A 20,438-nucleotide genomic window follows, 5' to 3' on the forward strand; every position below is an offset into this window, starting at 1 on the left:
AGCACCATGGCTTGCAATGCATAGCAAGCACTATTTGCATTATTAAACAGACACGGTTGTGTTTAGAATTAATGCAAGTAGTGCAACGACGCATCCGAGGGCCAGGGCTCGGTGTGTCCCTACGTTCCTATTAGGCAGCTGCAAAGACCTTTGTGCGAACATCGACAACAGTTTGCCCACACAAGTGCAAACAGCTTTAACTTGCATTGCTTCCGAGTTAATACCGCGACGTTTCAGAAGTGTTCAGTTTGTGTTCAGTGGCAGAATCGTTTCTGCATCCGCGAGGTCGCACACGAATCATGTCTTGGATATGGAACCCAGATGGTGATGCTCCAAAGCCACCAACAGAGGACAATATGACACAGGACCCATCCGACCCTACCAGGAAGGTGTCCAAGAAAGCTGCGAACCAACCCTTCTTAGCGTACGTGGCCGTTACCTGCTTGCAGACATCAACTAACGATTTATAGGCATAAGCAATATAAAGAGAAGCAAGAACAGGAGCACCTAGCATGGCTTGAAAGAAATCGCGAGCGTGAGGAGAAACTCGCCAGAGGAGAAGAAGTTGGTCCTGCGGAGGAGGATCCTACTGCCGAGCAGGAAGTAGGGTTCCTCGGGCTGCTGAAGTTCATTGTGTATTTAATTCTCATTATTGTCATCGCGGGCAAGTTCTTCACTGGCAGCTTCCTGTGGGAATACGATGGAAAGTGGGCGCGGCTGAAGACATATTGGCCAGTTCGTTTGGTTCCATTAAGTTCTTCATCGATATCCCTGACTTTTTCCACACACATTGTAGGAGCAAAATGGACGCCTGTTCTCAGAAACATATTTGGCCACATTTGATGGGCGTGACCCCGCAAAACCCCTGTACCTCGCGGTATGGTCAACAGTTTCAAGTGATCGTCCATACACCTAATCATTCTCGTGTAGATCGATGGTGACGTATTTGACGTCTCGAGTGGTAGCAGGACGTACGGTCCTGGAGGTCCTTATCACCATATGTGGGTATATGCCATGCTTCCTCGACTTCCTTATCGATTATTTGCAGGGTCGGAGTGGACGCAGCTAGGTCATTTGGTACAGGATGTTTTGCCACTCACCGCACACATGACCTACGAGGTCTGACCGATGACGAGCTCAGGGTCAGTGCTGATGACGTCTTCAGTGTTCACACAGGACTAATCTGTCAATACACATGTAGGGCGTCCAACATTGGAAGAAGTTCTTTACCGAACACAAAACATACTACAAAGTTGGCAGAGTCTTGCACCACCCGATTGATCCCACGAGTCCGATACCTAAACATTGCGATGCAAAGAAAGAACAGAAAGGTCATCCAACAACTGGGAATTCTAACCCCATATCCCATTCTAAGGGTAATTCGGAGGTGCCAATCCGTGAGGAGTTATAATCTACAAGTAGAGCTATTGATGTCCATTATTATAAAGATAATAGGCACGTATGGCATGTATATAGGATAGTGTTGCATCTAGCATGTTTTTTTCATCATGAAGTAGATTGTCCGTGTCACAGAAGCATCTTCCGGTCGGCATCCGCATACAGCTAAGTGCCGGTTTTTTTAGGACTGACGGTAATGATCAGTATGATGTCTTCGACAAGGGACCACTCGCTTGCTTACCTGAGGCGCACCGTGCGTCATAAAGTAGTTCCTCAATATTGGAAAGTCAGCAATTGATCCATTGATCATTGATGAGAAGGGGCTCTCCCGATACTTGGCGACGATGATATTTCCGCGCCACGCAGTTGCCTCTCTGAATGATCGCCCCTGGATCTCCCTGATACACTTATTGATAGGGAAGGGCATCCCGTCACGAGAGACGGTCGGATAGTAGATAACGTAAGGATGAACGAATTTTTTGTTCATACCGTCGAGAGCCTCGACGAGCTATGAGTCCAACGTCAGATTTCGGCAGAGATGATATGTGACTTTGTGCTCACATGATAATGCCAGGCTCGGGGACCGAGGCCTTCGGCGATGTAGTCCATATAGACTTCGGGATGTGGCATCCGAGAAGGCAGGGTGCTATATGGAGCATGTGGGTCGGGTACCGACATGGGGCTTGTCATCAAAGCCACCATATGTGGATTGCGGCCGTCAGAAGGAAATAGGAGAGCCTCGAATGACACTAATTGATCCATGAATGTGTTGCCAGAAGGAGATGGATTCGAGAAGATGAGCGAGATTTAAGCAGCAAAGTAGTAATAGTTGTGAACCTCGAGTGGACTTCAAGTCTTAGCGGTGTAGTCGAGCACTTTGAGGAAAGAGGAGTGAGTGGCTCATCTTTATAGAGGTCTTACCTGGAGACATGAGGATGGGCCGCCGAGATCTGTGAAGTATCACAAATAATACAACGGTTTTAGTGTAGGCACGAGGACGGTCAATAAGAACAAGTTAACGGTTTAAATTGGATGTGCCGCGAAGTAGATGAGTCGCGTTGAAGTGGATTTGCAATTTGATGATGGGGAGTCATAATAGTCTTCCCGATCTACCCTTGGTTGTTCTCAGCCTGGATGATGCATTGATGGATCATGATCGCAGTGCTTGTAGTGACTGTGAGTGCGGGAAGCAACGTAGCATAATAAAGCCCTACAAGTGTGGACGGTACCGACAAATCGGGAAGTTTTAATGCTTATTAGCTTATTCTCTACCGCGCCGTCTTCTTGAGGTCGTAGACGACATAAAAATTGCAAAAGTTGACATAAAAAAATCAGGGTATGTGTTTTCTGTACATGCCTTGAGGTCGTTGCTGACAGTTTTGGGGTCGATCATTAGCAACGCGTGTTTGTCTGCGTGCGCTTTTTAGTCCTTCGGCTCGGCCGCACTCTCACAGTTGGCCGGTTGAACTACTAGTAAAGGTCAATCTTATCTGTTACAACTCGCTTGCGGGAGTCACGAATAAAACCGACAGATTGATATAGCATCGGATCTGGCAGAGCCTCTTTTCAATTCTACGCAGGCCCGTCTTACAATGTATCGCTACGTGCGTTCAACCTGGCGGTTTCTCAAATTGGCCGTCGAGCAATACGGCGTGTAAACAAGGGGTATATGAACGTGGATGGAAGTCTTTCGCGGTCGACTCATGCAGCCGGTCCAGACCTTCTCTAAACAGATTGGTCTCAGCGGTACCTGTGCACTACTATTCAATGGTGTAAGATCCCGTGCACCAAATCTCTAAAAACCTCCGTTTTCAAGCTGACCGTGAAGTAGGTGTGACTCGTACGACACCTTGAACTTCTTAATGGCTGTCCGACCGTCTCCTTAAGGGTGTCATGGGATCATTTCGTGACAAGGAGACTCATCTAGGCTCAACCTACTACCAACTACAGGAATGTTCTTTTTTCATTCATTTACTAAATCTTCTGATCCGTTCCCTGGGGGCACTCTCAAGGCACGTTGTAGTGGCCGCAACCGCTGGGCCCAGAGCATGTATATTGTTCCTAGTATGTGGCGCAACATTTTTTTGGCGCCGAGTACCACTTACGAGCAACAGATTTTTGGGGTTCGTTCGCCAGTGAGACCATCAATATATGATATACCTGATTGAGACTTGAATCGTTAATGCCCGGCATACACACCAATGCGTGTTCGTGATGGGATCCGCCGTGGATTCAGCGCCACCTGTGATGTTTTAGCACGGCGCGGTTATGTTGAAGCCCTAGATAAGGCGAGATATTGGAAGAATGTATGAATCATAGCCGGAGAGTAGCTTTACGCCAGCACCGTGATTTCATGTGCTGTAGGTAATGCGCATCCGATGGATCAGTACTCAGTCCATAAATGCATAAAGTTCTTTTACTTATCGTCCTGGCCCAACCAGACCACCCAATCGAACAAGAGATCAGTATAATTGACTCCGTTGAGCATCATGACCCATCAATTATTCATGTCCGCATGGTAGTAATATATCAGGCTGGTGGTTGCACGCAGCTGCACAGCACACGGACTCGAAATGTATAAAATCTCGAGTGCTATATGTACTCCTCTCGAAGTCCTTTCGATATGATTAATACCGAAGTAGTATAATAGCTGGTATGTACTAGGTCTGTTTGAAGTTGATACAGGAGTCCATGATTAGTTATGAGTTAGTGTGGACGGTCTCGATCAGACATACCCTTCATGCTGTCCCATGACGAAAAGCACCAGCTACTAGGCGCGCCGGTATCACACGAAGCTTATTTTGCCGGGCTGGGTTAGGTGCCTATCGGGGCGAGATGATCAACGTTGCAAGCTAAAGTTCATTTGGCGCTTGTCAGCCGAAAAAGGTAACTAAGTTAAGCCGCCAGGCGTCTATTGTTTTCTAGGTAGCACAGACCTTGACCTTTCTTTGCAGGGACAAGCCATTTGTTGCTTTATCGTCATCTGGCTACTATAGCATCAGAATGAACAGTGGTAACATTCTCGTTGCCGCTCAGCTCTCGTCGCTCTATCCTTCCTCTAATGCCATATCCCAAGTTCTTCAGACTGAACGTCGAAATCTGCCACTCCCCCCACCACACACTGACACGGATTCGTCCTCAGAACACGCTTCATATTCATCAACATTTTATGCTCCTCACACAGGAACAATCCTTCTACGCGTTATTCATGGTGGTCTGATATTGGAACTTATCTCTCTTTCCACTGATGTTCCCCCGATTCGATTCGTCTTCCCCTCTGCAGTCTTGCCCGCTCCAGCTATCTTCGCATGGGGCGAGAAGGAGTTACACGTATTAGCAGTAATCTCTAGCGGCTCATTATTCCGTTTGGTTCTACCCACCGTCAACCCGACGCGATTATGGCATGATCCATTGCCCAAACAGTGGAGTCGAGAATATATAATCAAAAACGTGCCAGAACAATTCTATGGCGTGGTGCAAGCACAAGGTTTACTATGCGTGGCGATTGGGTTGACAAATGGCTCCCTTATCCGCATAGAAGCTGAGAATATCGGAGATGACAACTTCCATGGTATGTACCTTTAACGTCCGTTGGGTAGTCTTTGACATTCCCCTGCTGTGCAGACCTTTGGGCGGAACATGTTTACTCCCCAAGTTCATTTCTGGGAACACTCACTTCATATTTGCCTAGTTTACAATCCTCGAGTTCTGCAGGGTCAGAGATTCTCTCTGTTGCTAGCAGGCCGCAGCCCACTGAGCTGGGCTATATGTGGACGCTCTCACGGGATCGTACTTTACGACTTTGGACAGCAAAAGGTGGCTGTGTTGCCTCCAAAACTTTGTCTTTGTCAGGCAAGGTGTCAGGAGAGTCATATGTGACTTCCAACGGCATCAAATCTGAGCTTCTTGGAGCTGAGCCACGTAATCTCCTCCGGATATTTGGAAATGGGGGCGACGATGAAACCACGTACGCCGTTGCGTTTACGCCAACTCCTTCATATTCACAGTCTGGTGGTTACTTCCAACTCATTGCTATTAACTCCGATCAAATGCGCGAGGTTCAAACCGTCGAATGTTCTGCTTCCAGCGCTCATTGTCACCTTCAAGATTTCATAATTAACGATGACTTCCTATACACATTATGGGAACGTCAAGGGTCCTCCATGATGGAGAGAACTAGGTTAAATATAGCAGTGACTGATGGTTCTGATGCAATTTGGGAGACTGCTACCTATGGGGAAGAGACGGACTTGACTCCTACGAATCTCGACGAGCTCCTTCGCTCCCCCGGTTCGTTGACCGATAAATTCATGACGGCAATTTTGAGACCAGGCGTGTTCTCTCCACTTACTCTGCGGACTGCTGTGGAGCAGTACACAGATGCGTGCCTCTCAGTCTCCGGACCGCATCCACCCCCTCAACTCACATCATCTTACCCTACTACGGCAGAGAACATCGCCGCGGTTGTCGGCTGTACTGTGAATTTAATGCAGGACCCACAGACAGGGGCGCTGCAGCATGATCGGTATTGGAATGCGCTCAAAAGAGACTGGGAGGGATTTGTTGCACGTTGCCGTGAAGTTGAGCGGAGCGCCCGCTGGCCTCTGGGATTAGGTAAAGGGAAAAGCAGAGATGAAGTGATCGTGATCGAACGAGAACGTGTGGGTGTCTATGTGAAGGAAGACCTGCCACTCAACGTTCACCGGTACCTTTCGGACTCCCTCCCAGTGGAACCTCATTTTGCCGTCTTGGATATACTCTGGACGCTTTGCGACAAGATAGGGCACGAGGCGCTTCAAAATCTGGAGACCAGGATTGTTGATATTCTCCATCAAGAGATCGCATTTTCCATCGTGGATATTATTGAAGACCAAGCGCAGCGCTTCAACTTCAAGGCTTCCCTTGATGAGCCATCAGAAGCCAGCATTATTGCAAGGTTGCAAGGCATAGAAGACCTCGACAGTGCTGTCCGAATAATCCTTGATCTCGTTGCAGGCTTTGAACAAGAAGTAAAGCGAGAAGAGGATGAAGTCGAGCTATTGCTTCCAAGCAGTCGATCTGATTGGACGACCGCTTTATCCGCATCATACATCACGACGACGGTGCATGCCCGCTATGATATATGCATCGCACTGGTCACCTTACTGTTCTTCCTAGCTGATGATCTGAAGGAATGGGATCCTTCGCTAGTAGAAGAAGTCTTCGCAGTGTTCCGAGGGTTGGCGATGTTACGATCTGTAGCACGCCAACCTGCAGCAGATACAGGCGGTGAACAAGAGGCATCGGACGAATTATTGACCACTGACGATGTAATTGCTCGAATGAGCAATATGCATGTGTCTAGGAACCAGCCTCGTTTTGTCCCGACTTTTTCGCTACTTCACCGCCTCGCAGGTCAGTCCGGTGAGACGATGGAACTACCGGGGGCAGCTCATCGTTTTTTGGACGCGAGCGGCGTACTTCAGTCTACTTCCCCTGCTCGGGTGACGCAGTTCGAAGCGCTCTTTTGTGAACGTCTCCGCCTTTTGGGATACTACGAAGTTGCCCGAGAAATGTTGGCATGGCTACCGCGCACACCGGGCGTAGTATTCATTGCTGCATGCCTATACATCAATATTGGTCGTGCTGAAGATGCTGCCCAGCTGATGGAAAAAGTTGCTGGAAGCTTTGGTGAGAACGTCGTCTGATATTGACAGTTTCGTGCTCACGGTTCTCTTATAGGTCATGATAGTGGGCTCTCATTGGAGGATGCGGAAACGCTAGCCTCCGTTTTGCCTGGAGCTGTGCTCTTCGATTCTGAATTCACATTTTACATCCATGCATCTGCCATTTTCAGGTCAAATGGCTTGGTTCAGCAAGAAGTGTCCTTCATTCGGCTTGCGCTGTCTGTTGCACCCCAGGACATTGACACAACCGAGCTGTGGTTTGGCCTCATTCGAGGATATATAGATCTCGGCTTCTACGAGGATGCATACTCGGCAATCATCGCGACCCCATATGATAGCGTGTATGTCTTAAGTTCAAACCCCACATATTCGCTCACAATGGCTACAGGAAAAGGGAATGCATTTCCCAGCTGGTTTATCGAATGTGTGAGGAAAGCACAATCGAGCAATTGATGTCGTTCAATTTTGCTACCTTTTCGGCCGAGATTGAAGATGCATTAGCGTTCAAAGCACGCAACACAGACCCTCGAGCACGTCCCTTCTACTCAAGGATACTCTACACGTGGTATACGCGCAGAGGGGACCATCGCAACGGTAAGTTTTCGACCGTCTAAATTCGCATCACTTCTTAAACCCTTGATCCAGCCGCGCGGACCATGTATCAACGCGCACGTAAATTCAAGGAAAACACCGCTCAGTCAATTGACGTTATCACCCTGATGGAAGAGCAGCTTGAGGCTTACCTGCTCGCTATCAATTCTCTTTCTCTCTTGGCCACCAAATGCGCTTGGATTGTGATACAAACTCCACCAAGTGCCATGATTGATGCTGAGGTAAGTGGCCAGAATCGTTTTTCGTTATCTGTTGTTGACGTTTGCCACCAGCCTCATAAGCGACGGAAGCTTTCAAAAAATATTCCCGATTCAACGTTTACTGGGGACAAACAAGATTCAGAAATCGTTAATCTCAGTAACATTAAGTACGACTACACGTTACTTTCTGCTCGACTGTGGTTGATCCGAAGAGATCCCGCACTTCTGTCCGCTGCAGGCTAGTTCATAATTTAGACCTCCGTCTGACTCACGTACTAACGTAAATATTTACCCCATCAGATGTTCTGCTTTCACCGGCATCGATCGTACTCCGATTGGGCCAAGCAAACCAGTTCGACATGGCGATGGCTACTGCTCGAAGCCTCGATGTTGATATGAGCGAATTATTTACGACATTAACAAGCCAGTGTTTACGGCTATCTCGCAACCCAGAAACCGTACTGTGAGTTGACCTCATTCCTGTAAACTGTGCACTCACTTAAAAAAACACAGCCAAGAGGACACATCAGATTGGCTACTCACTGACAACGTCTCTTCGTGGCCTGGCAGCCCCGCCGACCGTGGGTGGCGGTACCTCCGTGTCGCGCTCGAGCGGCACGACAGCGTAGAGACGGACTACAAGTACAGTAAGACTGCTTTCGAGACAATTCTGTCGTCCGATAGGTCTTCGCCTCCGCCTCCCTGGTTGGTCCACTCACTGGAAGTATGTGCTGCCTTTCATCAGCTTATGAATCACGGATGGCTGTGCTAACTGATGTGCAGGAAAACCATCATGAATATCTTATGAGAACGAGTCTCCGCTACGACATCATCGAGAGCGCACTAGAGCACTCGCTCTCACTCTTGCGCAAGGTTCGTCTTTCCTCTTCTCTCACCCCGATTTCCTCAAGCCGTCCTTCAGGCCAACATTGCGTTCTCGCATGCATCCCAAAAAACCGCTAGTGTCACCTGGCTCCCATATACCCTGATCGACCAGGTGCTGGCCGCTTCAGCCCAAAACGAATTGACCACGCACGGACAAAAACTGCGCACCGAGCTGCAGACGGAGGTGAACAACCGTGTCAAACGAATGCAGAAGATGAGTCGCTTTGCGGTTTGATCATAGTGCGCACTGTCTTGTATATCTGACTGCCACCACGTGTACATACAATACGATGTGTTCGACAACGATTGACTGCCGCTGGCCTACGGGCTAGAGTCGACGTTTAAAACTAAAAAAGAAGAATCAAAGTATCACTGGGCTTCGTTGTGATGCTGCTGGGACAATACATTAATAATCATGGCAAAGCCGTACGATCCCACCTTGCGAGCCCCGTTGCAGTGCGCAGACGAGCAACCTGGTTTCAAAGACAAGTATGCAAAACGCCGTCGATTTATTTTTCTTTCGATAATCAATTACGGAGGCCTGAGCCTGAGTGGTAAACGAGAAGAAGAACAATTGGTTCGATGGAGATACATTTAAGACTTCCTCTGCCTCTTCCCACGGCCACCATCGTCACTCGGAGCTGCTCGTATCGCTCCTAGTACATCCTGTAGACCCTGATCCGGTTTTTGTACAACTAATTTGTCAGAGCTACCGGTTGCACCGACGGCAGTTCTTTTTGTCATCGCCCCCAAATTCGCGTTGAAAACAGCGTCGATCTCGTCTTCAGGCCGGCCTCGTCGTTTCTTGGATATCTTAGATGGACGAGATACCTCAGCATCGTCAGGGTTTGACATCGGCGCTGTCGCAGAGGGCGCTGGAGGAGATATGGTTGATCCAGAACTTGATTTACTCTGTGATTGCAATTCTTTCCACTCGTCTGGTCGTCGTTGTAGAAGATATAAATTGATGTTCCGAGCGAAAAATTTTCCGAAATAGGATGCTGCAAGAAATTGCTCGTGTACTATGAGAGAGCGTGCAATTTTTTCCTGCACAAATATTTGTATTTGTAAGATCGAGTGCGGCAATTATGTGAATGACCTACTCTTAAATATGGATCGGCGAACGCCCAACACCTATCTCCCACTCTGCTTCCAATTCGGTCATCAACCAGCGTGTGGTAATGACCAATGAGGGACATGACAAGAGCACGCTTCACTTTAAAAGGCACAGTTTCCGAGTCAAAGAGTACGTCTATAACCCTAGAGCTTATCGGATTTTGAGATAAGGAGATCAGATCTTCTGTGGAGAGGGACTTGATGCTGTAATCGCTTACGTCAATCTTATCACTCGACTTAACGCCTAACCCACCTCTCGGTAACCATCGTACAATGCGGTTCATTGAGCCGAAGTAAACTTTGCAGAATTAAGGCACCCTGAATTTTTGGTTCCTTTGAATCATCCACGTTTCCTTTTTTCGAGCTTTGCTGCGTATCCTCAGAGCTGTGTTTTGTAAGCCCTGTTGCCAAGTATTCCTTTGAAATGTTTATGAGTTTGATGTCATTATGGAGTAAAAAAGAATGGACACCTGAAAAGGCTTTAGAACCAGTACACATGACACAAGGTGACTACGATCTTTCGGTTGAAATAACTGAAACGCGTTGCACACAGCCTATCAAGATTGCCTTAATTCAGTAAACTTTATGAATTGCTAAACCATACTTGGCAGATATCCTTTTCGTGAGCACGAAGCGTGCATGCTCTATCAATCATGGCGCGTAACACCCCAGTTCTTGCTGATCCTACATTCATGCGAAACGATAAGAACGAGTAAGCCAGGTGGGTGATCATTACATACCAATGATCTTATTCCACGAGCTCTCCAGCTCCTCAAGAGCACCTTTCAACTGCGTGGGATTTAACCTTTCTGCAGCTTTAGCTACCACGAAGTTAGCTACAGGATGTGTAGCCAGCCTCGCAAGCTTGCCCTGAAAGTAAGTCGCCCAAAGTATCGTAAACGCGGGATCAGGACAACGGGAAACCATTGTCTCCAGTAAGTGAGAGGAGGTTGGGTCTCGAAGAAGCGTGACAAGGTAGTCAGATGCCTCCGGTTGTTCATCAGGCTTTCTGTCTGGCACCGTTCAATACGTGATCGAGATACCCCAGACAGCGTGTCAGGGAACTCACGACAAAGTGTAATAATCCCAACCAGGACGTGGTCCATAAGAGAACCAGGCAATGAAGATTCACCATGATCGGCTTCAACCTCAAGGATAAGCTGCGAAGTTGATCAGTTTGCATCTGGTTGAATGTTGGATGCCATGTACCTGAAGTAATGGGCTGGCTACTTTATTGGCAGCCAATGCTCGGACCTCGTTGTCGCTGAGTTCGCTCTTTAAGACGCGCACAAACCTGGTAGCAGCCTCGCGAAATTCGTTCGGCACCGATCGAGTAGAATCGATATGATCGTAGCGCTTATTGTCAGCGAATACGGACTTCATGGTGCCCTGACGAGCTTTCCACGCGCTGCTTTTCTTCGACCGCATGTTCGACTGTGCTTTATGACTTGCAGCAGAATTTGTAGGCGATAACAAGAGGAGCAAAGCACGGAGAACATGCGAGGCAAAAGGGTCCATTACAAGGGACGTGAAGACCGGTGCGAGTTCCTGTTGTACAATTTATTGCGGCGCAGGATTTCTAAGAAGCTGTGACCAACCTGACATATATCCAAGATGAGGCGTGTCAGAGTGCGCAGTTCACCCTTGTCCTTGGAATCGGGGATAGATGGATATATGCCCTTAGTCTTGCAACCAATCAGGGGGATACTGAAGGATCGGTAATAAGTATGCTTACTTCGCGCGAGACGGTGTCTGCTGCTACTGTGAACAGTGTTTGACAGACATGCGAAGCAAAACGATGTTTGATGAGCGCCTCGTATCTACAAATTACTTGACATCTGGATAGGCAAACTACGAAGAACTGCTCCCACTCACGAGCCGCTCAAACTATCCAAAAACACCCTTCGAACAAAGTCATCCATCGAGTGCGCCATGCGTTCTAGAACAACAGAACAATCCGGGTCCGTAGCCAGTTGTTTCTCTTTTTCAGACATTTCACTAAGTGCGGCAACGAGGAATATCCGCTTTGCTAGATGCAAGCACTGTCAAACACTTTCTGCATCGCAGCTGCTATTCCAAACCTTCATTCGGATCGAGGTCTGCGGCTTGATCCTCCTCGTAAGGTCTCTCCTGCTGCCAAGTTCGAATTTGGTCGTCGACAGTTCTGAAATATGCCTTTATGTCAGGGTCTACATAACCAAATGGTGCCTCCGGATGGGGCTCCTCCAATTCTTGTGCAGGGACTATCCATGACGGTCGATTGTGATGTTCGGCATTTTGAGGTGCTTCATTGGTGTCGCGAGAGGGCTGGTTATGCTCCTGTGTTTTCTTATGCTTCTTGCCTCGTTTCCTGTTTTCGTTCGGCATGTCGACCAGAAAGCTTAGAGAACAAATCAAAAAATAAGCATGGGAAGGACCCCGGAATTCGAGAATATGTGCCAGATTTGGATTTGAGTCACTTGACCCCTGGCAGCAGGTCACATTAATGATCCACCACGCTCACTCAGGCTGGTGACAAGACCTTATAATACATGGCACCAACATCATGCTCGCTATGCCGCGACGCAAAGGCAATTTTAAAACGCCCTAAAACAGGGCAGCAGATTTGCAAGGATTGCTTCTTCTTCGTCTTTGAGACAGAAGTCCATCATACAATCACAGAATCAGAGCTGTTTAAGCCAGGCGATCGAGTCGCAATCGGTGCTTCTGGTGGAAAAGGTAAGACTATTATTCAAACTTATCTGGCATCTCATTATTCTTGTGGCAGACTCCACCGTCCTCGCGTATGTCATGAAGACCTTGAACGAGCGGTACAACTATGGCCTCGACTTATTTCTCTTGTCTATCGATGAAGGGATCACAGGTTATAGAGATGACTCCTTAGAAGTGCGCTATTAAGTGTGCTATATCGGAGTATCTTGCGTATTGATTAAACCTCATGCAGACAGTCAAACGGAATCAACAGCAATATGATATGCCCCTAAAGATACTCTCATATGATGAACTCTATGGCTGGACTATGGATGCCATAGTTGAACAAATAGGAAAGAAAAACAACTGCACATTTTGCGGTGTCTTTCGCAGACAGGCGCTTGACAGGGGTGCAGCTAGTTTGAACGTTGATCATATCGTCACTGGGCACAACGCAGATGACATTGCGGAGACTGTCCTCATGAATAGTGGGTCAAACTTAATGTCTAAGGCAATGCACTGACAATTTTATAGTAATGCGTGGCGATATTGCTCGACTTGGACGGTGTACTTTAATTTGTACCCAGGGAGAAGATACGATCAAACGATCCAAGCCCTTCAAGTACGCTTATGAAAAGGAAATTGTCATGTGAGTACTGTGACATGGGTGGTTTTGTTCTGACTGAGTTGGATTTGTAGGTACGCTTACTTCAAAAAACTGGATTATTTTTCAACAGAGTGTATATATTCGCCCGACGCCTATCGAGGACATGCACGGACGTTTTTGAAAGATTTAGAGGCTGCTAGACCCAGTGCTATCATAGATATTATTCACTCTGGCGAAGCATTTGAAGTTAAGGAAGAAATAAAGGCAGCTCAAAAGGCCCAGCGTCAGTGATGTCATTTTCACATAGTTATAATACTGATTTGCCCGCAGAAACATGCAAAAGATGTGGGTACATGTCTAGTAATGATCTTTGCAAGGCATGTACGCTGCTGGAGGGTTTGGAGAGAGGCATGGCGAGCTCTGTCATAGTGAGTTCAGACTATGCATTGGTTAAAATGATCGAGCACTTATTCTTGTCTAGACTGACCGTGCCCGTAAGAAGATGGACGCTATAGGTCCTGCACCGGATAACATAAGAACAATTCCATTATTTCGTTCAACACCAACAATTGCAGTAGAGCTACCGTCGCAATCTTGAGTGGGCAGCAGTTGCATATTTATTCCCTCAATGCAATACATCACTTAACGTTACTAATAATAATTCGCTCAATCATATTCTACATAGTATAATTATTGTCCAAATATATCTGGTGAGCTCGTTAAGAATGTAATGGACGTCCCTCCGCTTCACAAAATGCTGTAAAAAGCCGATCGCAATGTTCCAAGAGGTCATCGCACTGGTTGTTGTGCTCTTTGGAACGCGTCAACTTCATCGTACCAACACGCTCTTTGCCCCATCTGTCACATTCTGAGACATAACGGAAGCCCACTTCAACCTTAGCTGTAGGGTCTGAATCGTCAAAATCTGTCGAGCTAACTGTAGGAAGGCAAGCCAACGGCACTAAGCAGAGATGTACTGCAGAGATGGCTGCCTTGAATCCAGTTATGAGGTGGTATGGAGATCCAAGAAAACGAGCCTAAGATGTTTAGAATTATTAGAAATGGATTAGCTACAGCGGCGCATAACTCACGAGATAGAAAGCAAAGAACATGCACATTGATGAGAAAGTATCCAAAAGAGCGCTGGCGATGTTTGTGCCAGCTACACCAGGTAGTACTATCAGGTGTCGCGTGGGTAACGTGTCAGAGTCTTGGAGTGACGCCTGATCCAGTCGATGGGCGATCAAGTCCATCTGGAATTTTGAGCTTTCGTATGAATGCGCGGTTTTGACCAACTGCCAGTCTGTAGGATCGTAATAGATTGGGTTTGATTCATGAGATGACATCCAAATCACGCGGGCACCAGTAGACGTTTGGTATTTTGCTAGGTGGGATTTCAAGGATCGAAACTGGAGCAAATCAACATATAAGATGAATTCGGGGTCAACTACACATACCAGGACATAGTGTCCAAAGACGTTGCACTGCCATACCCATCCTAGCCCGTCTTGACTGAGTTGTCCAACTTCTTGCGTGTAGAATATAGGAGCTGTCACGGCCTCAACCCAGTTCATGGTGAATTGCTTGAGAGCTAAAAGCCAATTGATGCTGACGAAAGAAGCGACTCCTGCATTACAAATGAGATGCGAGACATATGGGTACCTAAAGTGCCGTCAACTATTTGCACGTCGCCTACACTGAATACTCACGTTTTGATGACTTCGTCAGCGAATCTGAATACCGTTTGAATGCGCGACAAGTCTACGGTATGGACCACAATGGTAAGGTGTTTTCTAAAGGTCTCGGCATGTCCATCGTATCCTGGAAGTATTTCCTGGTGACGAACTTGTTCGTCGGCAAACTGGTACAATTGGTCGCGAGCAGCCTCTCCTCGTTGTCTACTGCGACAAGCAAGAATTAGGGTCAACCCATCGAGAGAGGCGTCGCTGGTTGTCGTTTTTTGGACGTGGAAATTGTAATGAGGTTGGGCGTCTGTTGGGGATTTGGATATTAGTTGAACAAGTAGACGCTGGCAAATTCCCAAACCAACGCCGCTATGTGTATTTCAGTAGAGACCAAGTTATGAACGACTTGGTTTGCTGCACCTGTTTGCACCTGTCACAACGATAACTGGCCACGACATGACGTCCGGGGAAAGATGTGCGTGAGATGTTCCTCGTGTGATTACCGGTGACTTAAAATCATAGTCGTTACACCAGATGACAGCGAGAAGATCATTCCAATGATATTCAAAATATTGTATTTAAGGCGAAGGCTAGAAATAAAATCCGACTACAACTCTCATGTCACTCTGACAGACTACACCTCCGTCTTCTTTTTCTTCTTCTTTGGCGGGTCACTGTCCACTTGAGAAGCTGCCGCAGCAGCAGCAGCAGCCTTTTCAGCCTTGCGTGCCTTCTTTCTGGCTTTGCGTTCCGCTTCCGTTTCTCCATCCTCCTGCGGTTCATTGGTATTGGTCGAGTTGCAGAGATGAGAACATAAATTTGCTTACCTTAGGAGCTTCGGAACCGTTGACCTCGCTTTCTCTTCTCTTCCGTTTCTTGTCCTTGGGTTCCTCCTCCTCGACGTCCATTTGGTCATCATCTGACTCCTCCTTCGCCTTCTTGTCTTTGTCGGCTTTCTTTTTCCCGCGTTTCTCCTCTTTCGCCTTCCTCTTCTCCTCCTTCACGTCGAGAACAGCTTTCACTGCTAGCTCCAGAGGGTCGCGTTGTGCTGGAACCAAGTCCACAGCATCCGCATCCGTATTGTATGTCTTGGTCTGACCTTTCATCTCGAAGCGTTGCGGTTGTTGATTGTTGTCTGCAAATCTTCGCACACCAGACAAATCGTTTTGGTGTTCCAAGGCACGTAGGCGAGACTCCAATTTTGCGCGGTTTTCAAGCCCTATTGAAGGAGCAGTCTCTTCTGATTTTCCATCAGCGTCCGTCAATGCGTCGACACGGATTGAAAGTGCGGCTTTTGTGGCAACCATACGGGCCATCTCAATGGCAATATGTCAGCCTGACGAATTCTTTGTGGTTTTCGAAGTAGTGAATTACCTTGCCCTTCAGTTTTGGGGGTGCTTGGCCAATGAGAGAGGCCTATGCAATGTAAGCGAGTTGGACAGACGAGAACGATCGGTAACCCACATGATAGATGAGTCCGTATTTTGGGGTATCGTGCTTGGTCTTGAGGGCACGGAAAAGTGCTTTTTCTGCACCGAGAATTTGTACCGTACTAGCTGGGTGCTTCGCTAGGCTCAATAAACTTCCAGCATGTGATATAAGTCGTGCTCCAACAAGGTCGCCGACTAGTGCGGTAAGATTTGGTGCCACTGCGTTCATGCGATTCCGTAAGTACTCTGCAAGTTGCGCACGATATGCAGTTATGGATATGATTTGGTCACATAGTGCATGTATATGCTGTATATCGGTGTCAGATATCTCGGTTCCCATGGATATTTCAGCAGCGGCTTTTAACACGGCTTCGAGATCTTCTGGCAGTATGGTTTCAAACGCTGTCGTAGCGGCATTCGTGCGGAAACCTGGACCAAACAATATCAGCCAAACGGTGGGTTGAGGAAGTATGCTAAACTTACCCATTATCCGTACAACCTTGGCATAGGCAAGGTTATCAACGATAATCTTCCCCATTTCGGGGAAATGCCATCCATACCACTCCTAGACGCCAAATGAGATTTCGATTATTGAAATTCGATGAACTCTCCTACTTTGACTCGCATGGAATATATATTGATCTCTTTATCAAGATCATCCAGTAGTGCAATAGCTTGCACAATCATTGTGTCGACTTTATTGGGAGAGAACTTGAGTTTAAATCTGCCAGAATATGTTGCAAACACTGCTTTTCACAATTTGACTCCATAAACTCACCGTGAAAGTGAATGGCTAAGACCTAAGCTCATGGTAGCAAGATCTTTTGGGTCAAGGCCGTCAAGCAATGAGGCAATTTGACTTCGGATACCCCTCCATAAGTCACTATGATCTTCTGGTGGTGAAGGAGAAGTGACTTGAATGCTCAATTTTTTTGAGATGGAATGGGCTTGTCACGAGTGTAAGATGACATGCATGATACTGACACAGATAACGCAACACACCAAGTTTTGGGTCGACCACTACCAAGGTTTCCTTCCGCTTTGCTTTCTCCACCACCTGTTCAGTTAAGAATTTCTTCAGACCCTTCCCCAGTTTACCTTCCTGCACGGCAGTAAGATCTTCTACTGCGTTTGCAGTAGACGTAAAACGGTGAAGTGCTTTTAGCTTCAACCTTGTCCATCAAACCAGGTTGAGTTGTATCCAGTACATGAACATCTTGAACGTACAATTTTGTCGCCTTCTCTGGCGTTTCGAAACTTTTATACAGATCTGCTGACTCGAGCTTGGCCGAGTCAGACAGTTTGAACAGGCAATAGCCCATCGCTGTCTCGTACAACACCAGCATTTTGAAAGAGTGGGATAACCAGAACCAATCGCAAATCTTTGCTGCAGAGCTCAATAAGAAAAACTGAAGTGTATAATTACACTAACTGGCATTTGCCGGACTGCAGTGGGAAATCTGTGACGATAGTGTCACATCGTCGTGTCACGACTCCGCATGTTGATTTTATATTTGGCCATCCACGCTCACATAAGCTCAATGTCAAGCAAATGTCCATGTCAGATGCTTCAAGTTGACATGTGCAACTTCCCTCCCCTGGTTAGTCCGTCGGAGTAGTCTCGGTTCCAGATATCTACATAAATACCGTCCGAAACCGAGACTACTTCGCTGCGTTCAAGACTCATCAATCAGACATGCTTATCAGGCCAGTGGCTCTACTTGCACTAGCTCTGGGCATTGGTGCTCACAAGCAGACAAATTTCACGGATGATAAGCTCCGTCATGATAACGAATCAGCTCCCAGCGCTCTTCCAATCGTACCAGAAAGCCTGGCCTCTCTTACATCTGTTGACTCTTTCGCAACTTTGTCTCATGCCCGCTTCCCTCACCACGCCGTTCGCATCAAAAAGTCAGACTTTTGTGACCCCACCGTTTCGTGAGTGCTTTGATTTGAACGAGATATGAGTGGAAGAGATTCATGCAAATGTTTGTTTAGTGCGTACACTGGCTATCTTGATGTCGATCAGGGAGCAAAGCACTTGTTCTTCTACTTCTTTGAAAGCCGCAGGAACCCAGAAACTGGTGCATGGTTTATTTTTTTGGCGTCTTGCATATTATATTAATGGCATTCTATAGATGATGTGATGATGTGGATCAATGGAGGTGTGATGTGTCGTGTCGCTAGGTCTTTTCTTCCCTTCATTACAACTCCACAGGTCCTGGGTGTTCTGCCGGGCTTGGCTTGTTATTTGAACACGGTGCGGGCATCACTCTATATGATGTGATCCATCTAACAGTTTGAACGCTAGGGCCATGTAGCATCGACGTTGACGGTTCATCTCTAAATGGTACCAACTGGAACCCATACTCATGGAATAAGGAAGCCAATATTTTCTTCCTGGACCAACCGTAAGTTCATATGTTGGATCACTCACGTTTGTTTTTGATATTGTGAACGTAGAGTTGGGGTAGGCTACTCATACGCCGACTTTGGTGAAACAGTTGAGACGACGGAGGATGCTGCTCAGAACGTGCATGCGTTCATCACAATTTTCTTCGAGGTTTTCAAACAATTTGAGGGTAGACCATTGCACCTTGCTGGGGAATCATACGGCGTAAGTAACATATCCATGATCTTGTATGATTCTGATAATGGTGGATTCAAGGGGCGTTATCTTCCTGTTTTCGCTAGCGAAATTTATGATCAGAATGAAATTGCAAAGGCAGAGGGACGACCGACCATCAACCTTCATAGCATCTTGATCGGCAACGGTATCACTGATATCTCAACGTGAGCGAATGATTTTACTGTAGTTTCAAAGTTTCTCACGAATCCTAGTTTATACCAAGGGCGTTACGAGATTGAATGCGGCATTGCTGCCCTAGAAATACCATTTCAACAAATTAGCTCTTGTGTGCGCATGAAGTCGGCGGTGGGTATTTATCCTAATTCGTTGTCCCTCAGTCTTCCGATGACGCATCTCACAGCTACCTCGGTGTCAAGCTTTGATGCGTGATGGGTGCATTGACCAATTTGATCACATGAATTGCGGTGCTGCTGTTGCCTTTTGCGACGCGCAACTTAGTACCGCAATGTGGGAAAGCGGTCAGTCGAACCAGGATTCGCTACAGATCACCGCTAAATTATTTTTGGATGTAAGGTCGGAATGTGTACGATGTCTCAATGGTTGGTGGTTTCTTGAAGTATTATGACGTAACCTGCTTACTTCGCTTACTTCAAGACCTGTGAAGACCAAGAACTGTGCTACGCAGAAGAGGCTGTTATCCGAGATTTCCTTGATGCGCCAGAAACACGGAAAACACTTGGTGCTGAAAGCCCCGGTGAATTTTCTCTCTGCTCTGGTATTGTCGGGCGGAACTTTGTCTCTCACCTCGATAAGTGGGCACATCACACTCAAGACTATGTTGCGGCCCTCTTGGAGAGGAACATTAGAGTGTTGATTTATGCCGGTACTCATGACTGGCAGTGCAATTGGATTGCAAACAAGCTGTGGGTAGACAAATTAGATTGGACGGGACGTTCTGCATACGTGAAAGAGAGCTGGAGGTCTTGGCACGTTGATGGAGAAAAAGCGGGTGAAACCAAGAATGCTGGCCCTCTGACATTTGCTACGGTGCTGGGTGCCGGCCATATGATGAGTCCTTCGTTACTCTGGCTCCACCATTCTGCTAACCCCTTTATACGTCCCTCATGACAAACCTGCAGAAGTACAGGCTCTAGTTTCCAGATGGCTCGCCAATCAGGCCATCTAAGTGTCAAAGACATGCACACAGCCGACACAGCCACTTAGCGTGCAACAATGTTGCAAGTCGCTATTTTGGTATCGAGAGATCGAACCGTTGTTCTTTGTGTAGCTGCATTGAATCTAATTTGAAATTTGAAGTGTTTTTTTTTCGATCATGCCGACGGGTAACCAAGCTATTGATGGCAACGAACGCTGCGCAGCCAAAAACAGGTCCATCGCCTGCAACAACAGCGCCTTGTAAACACAGCCAATCACCTTGAGATAAATCTTAAAAACATCGTTCATCGATGGTGCATCGGTGTTGTGTTGTCCACTACTTCTGCAACCTCCGTTCATTGTTCGTGGGCTTTCCCTAGAGGTATGTCTGCCGCATGGATTC

The 20,438-nt window shown here is 47.1% G+C and overlaps 8 protein-coding genes across 8 annotated transcripts; 4 read left to right on the plus strand and 4 right to left on the minus strand.

The window, feature by feature from the left end:
- Positions 1-299: 299 nt before the first annotated feature.
- Positions 300-1,411, plus strand: HD556DRAFT_1241836 (cytochrome b5-like heme/steroid binding domain-containing protein; the record flags this gene model as incomplete). Its single annotated transcript, XM_041298230.1, has 6 exons — positions 300-424; positions 471-735; positions 800-877; positions 931-1,001; positions 1,049-1,142; positions 1,202-1,411. 6 exons carry the CDS (start codon positions 300-302, stop codon positions 1,409-1,411), a joined length of 843 nt encoding a protein of 280 aa, XP_041157630.1.
- On the minus strand, positions 1,121-2,611 carry HD556DRAFT_1390021 (uncharacterized protein). The gene is made up of 3 exons (XM_041303530.1): positions 1,960-2,611; positions 1,640-1,906; positions 1,121-1,585 (listed from the first exon to the last, which is right to left on the minus strand). Exons 1-3 carry the CDS (start codon positions 2,158-2,160, stop codon positions 1,580-1,582), a joined length of 474 nt encoding a protein of 157 aa, XP_041157631.1. The 5' UTR covers positions 2,161-2,611; the 3' UTR covers positions 1,121-1,579.
- Positions 2,612-4,323: 1,712 nt separating this feature from the next.
- On the plus strand, positions 4,324-9,438 carry HD556DRAFT_687797 (nucleoporin Nup120/160-domain-containing protein). The gene is made up of 11 exons (XM_041311309.1): positions 4,324-4,969; positions 5,023-7,068; positions 7,120-7,405; positions 7,453-7,658; positions 7,710-7,897; positions 7,949-8,114; positions 8,177-8,339; positions 8,390-8,600; positions 8,660-8,749; positions 8,799-8,975; positions 9,046-9,438. The coding sequence occupies exons 1-11, from the start codon at positions 4,402-4,404 to the stop codon at positions 9,091-9,093; spliced, it is 4,149 nt and encodes a 1,382-aa protein (XP_041157632.1). The 5' UTR covers positions 4,324-4,401; the 3' UTR covers positions 9,094-9,438.
- HD556DRAFT_1241847 (armadillo-type protein) lies at positions 9,356-12,244 on the minus strand (the record flags this gene model as incomplete). The annotated part of the gene is made up of 12 exons (XM_041298232.1): positions 9,356-9,808; positions 9,865-10,081; positions 10,131-10,294; positions 10,348-10,431; positions 10,482-10,561; positions 10,618-10,886; positions 10,943-11,037; positions 11,087-11,425; positions 11,476-11,562; positions 11,613-11,697; positions 11,753-11,906; positions 11,959-12,244. The coding sequence occupies 12 exons, from the start codon at positions 12,242-12,244 to the stop codon at positions 9,356-9,358; spliced, it is 2,313 nt and encodes a 770-aa protein (XP_041157633.1).
- Positions 12,245-12,350: 106 nt separating this feature from the next.
- Positions 12,351-13,861, plus strand: HD556DRAFT_1390044 (uncharacterized protein). Its single transcript, XM_041303531.1, has 7 exons — positions 12,351-12,595; positions 12,645-12,763; positions 12,822-13,056; positions 13,103-13,217; positions 13,268-13,458; positions 13,506-13,603; positions 13,657-13,861. The coding sequence occupies exons 1-7, from the start codon at positions 12,409-12,411 to the stop codon at positions 13,771-13,773; spliced, it is 1,062 nt and encodes a 353-aa protein (XP_041157634.1). The 5' UTR covers positions 12,351-12,408; the 3' UTR covers positions 13,774-13,861.
- On the minus strand, positions 13,862-15,392 carry HD556DRAFT_1390049 (NAD(P)-binding protein). Its single transcript, XM_041303532.1, has 5 exons — positions 15,281-15,392; positions 14,885-15,229; positions 14,633-14,837; positions 14,267-14,584; positions 13,862-14,212 (listed from the first exon to the last, which is right to left on the minus strand). The coding sequence occupies exons 1-5, from the start codon at positions 15,316-15,318 to the stop codon at positions 13,895-13,897; spliced, it is 1,224 nt and encodes a 407-aa protein (XP_041157635.1). The 5' UTR covers positions 15,319-15,392; the 3' UTR covers positions 13,862-13,894.
- Positions 15,393-15,395: 3 nt separating this feature from the next.
- On the minus strand, positions 15,396-17,760 carry HD556DRAFT_1390054 (uncharacterized protein). The gene is made up of 9 exons (XM_041303533.1): positions 17,518-17,760; positions 17,293-17,462; positions 17,069-17,237; positions 16,906-17,014; positions 16,774-16,855; positions 16,325-16,719; positions 16,235-16,276; positions 15,688-16,176; positions 15,396-15,632 (listed from the first exon to the last, which is right to left on the minus strand). Exons 1-9 carry the CDS (start codon positions 17,634-17,636, stop codon positions 15,495-15,497), a joined length of 1,713 nt encoding a protein of 570 aa, XP_041157636.1. The 5' UTR covers positions 17,637-17,760; the 3' UTR covers positions 15,396-15,494.
- Positions 17,761-17,986: 226 nt separating this feature from the next.
- HD556DRAFT_1488390 (Alpha/Beta hydrolase protein) lies at positions 17,987-20,094 on the plus strand (the record flags this gene model as incomplete). Its single annotated transcript, XM_041308761.1, has 11 exons — positions 17,987-18,228; positions 18,289-18,374; positions 18,429-18,455; positions 18,509-18,550; positions 18,602-18,701; positions 18,754-18,907; positions 18,959-19,083; positions 19,132-19,225; positions 19,281-19,398; positions 19,454-19,479; positions 19,535-20,094. The coding sequence occupies 11 exons, from the start codon at positions 17,987-17,989 to the stop codon at positions 20,006-20,008; spliced, it is 1,488 nt and encodes a 495-aa protein (XP_041157637.1). The 3' UTR covers positions 20,009-20,094.
- Positions 20,095-20,438: the final 344 nt, after the last annotated feature.

Source organism: Suillus plorans (genome assembly GCF_016647745.1).
Source record: "Suillus plorans strain S12 chromosome Unknown HD556scaffold_48, whole genome shotgun sequence".
NCBI classification, from domain to species: domain Eukaryota; kingdom Fungi; phylum Basidiomycota; class Agaricomycetes; order Boletales; family Suillaceae; genus Suillus; species Suillus plorans.

What these genes read in the sequence shown, in the direction of transcription:
- HD556DRAFT_1390021 (XM_041303530.1), bottom strand. Translation starts at nt 2,160, where the DNA reads ATGGATCAATTAGTGTCATTCGAGGCTCTCCTATTTCCTTCTGACGGC. An exon ending in CCCGAGCCTGGCATTATCAT is followed by an intron (nt 1,907 to 1,959) that starts GTGAGCACAAAG and finishes TTGGACTCATAG; the next exon opens with CTCGTCGAGGCTCTCGACGG.
- HD556DRAFT_687797 (XM_041311309.1), top strand. Translation starts at nt 4,402, where the DNA reads ATGAACAGTGGTAACATTCTCGTTGCCGCTCAGCTCTCGTCGCTCTAT. An exon ending in CGGAGATGACAACTTCCATG is followed by an intron (nt 4,970 to 5,022) that starts GTATGTACCTTT and finishes CCTGCTGTGCAG; the next exon opens with ACCTTTGGGCGGAACATGTT. An exon ending in GGTTGGTCCACTCACTGGAA is followed by an intron (nt 8,601 to 8,659) that starts GTATGTGCTGCC and finishes ACTGATGTGCAG; the next exon opens with GAAAACCATCATGAATATCT.
- HD556DRAFT_1390044 (XM_041303531.1), top strand. Translation starts at nt 12,409, where the DNA reads ATGGCACCAACATCATGCTCGCTATGCCGCGACGCAAAGGCAATTTTA. An exon ending in GGAGACTGTCCTCATGAATA is followed by an intron (nt 13,057 to 13,102) that starts GTGGGTCAAACT and finishes ACAATTTTATAG; the next exon opens with TAATGCGTGGCGATATTGCT. An exon ending in GGCAGCTCAAAAGGCCCAGC is followed by an intron (nt 13,459 to 13,505) that starts GTCAGTGATGTC and finishes ATTTGCCCGCAG; the next exon opens with AAACATGCAAAAGATGTGGG.
- HD556DRAFT_1390049 (XM_041303532.1), bottom strand. Translation starts at nt 15,318, where the DNA reads ATGTCGTGGCCAGTTATCGTTGTGACAGGTGCAAACAG. An exon ending in GTTGTGACAGGTGCAAACAG is followed by an intron (nt 15,230 to 15,280) that starts GTGCAGCAAACC and finishes AAATACACATAG; the next exon opens with CGGCGTTGGTTTGGGAATTT. An exon ending in TCTTTGGACACTATGTCCTG is followed by an intron (nt 14,585 to 14,632) that starts GTATGTGTAGTT and finishes GATTTGCTCCAG; the next exon opens with TTTCGATCCTTGAAATCCCA.
- HD556DRAFT_1390054 (XM_041303533.1), bottom strand. Translation starts at nt 17,636, where the DNA reads ATGCTGGTGTTGTACGAGACAGCGATGGGCTATTGCCTGTTCAAACTG. An exon ending in CCAGAGAAGGCGACAAAATT is followed by an intron (nt 17,463 to 17,517) that starts GTACGTTCAAGA and finishes TTGATGGACAAG; the next exon opens with GTTGAAGCTAAAAGCACTTC. An exon ending in AATACGGACTCATCTATCAT is followed by an intron (nt 16,277 to 16,324) that starts GTGGGTTACCGA and finishes TACATTGCATAG; the next exon opens with GCCTCTCTCATTGGCCAAGC.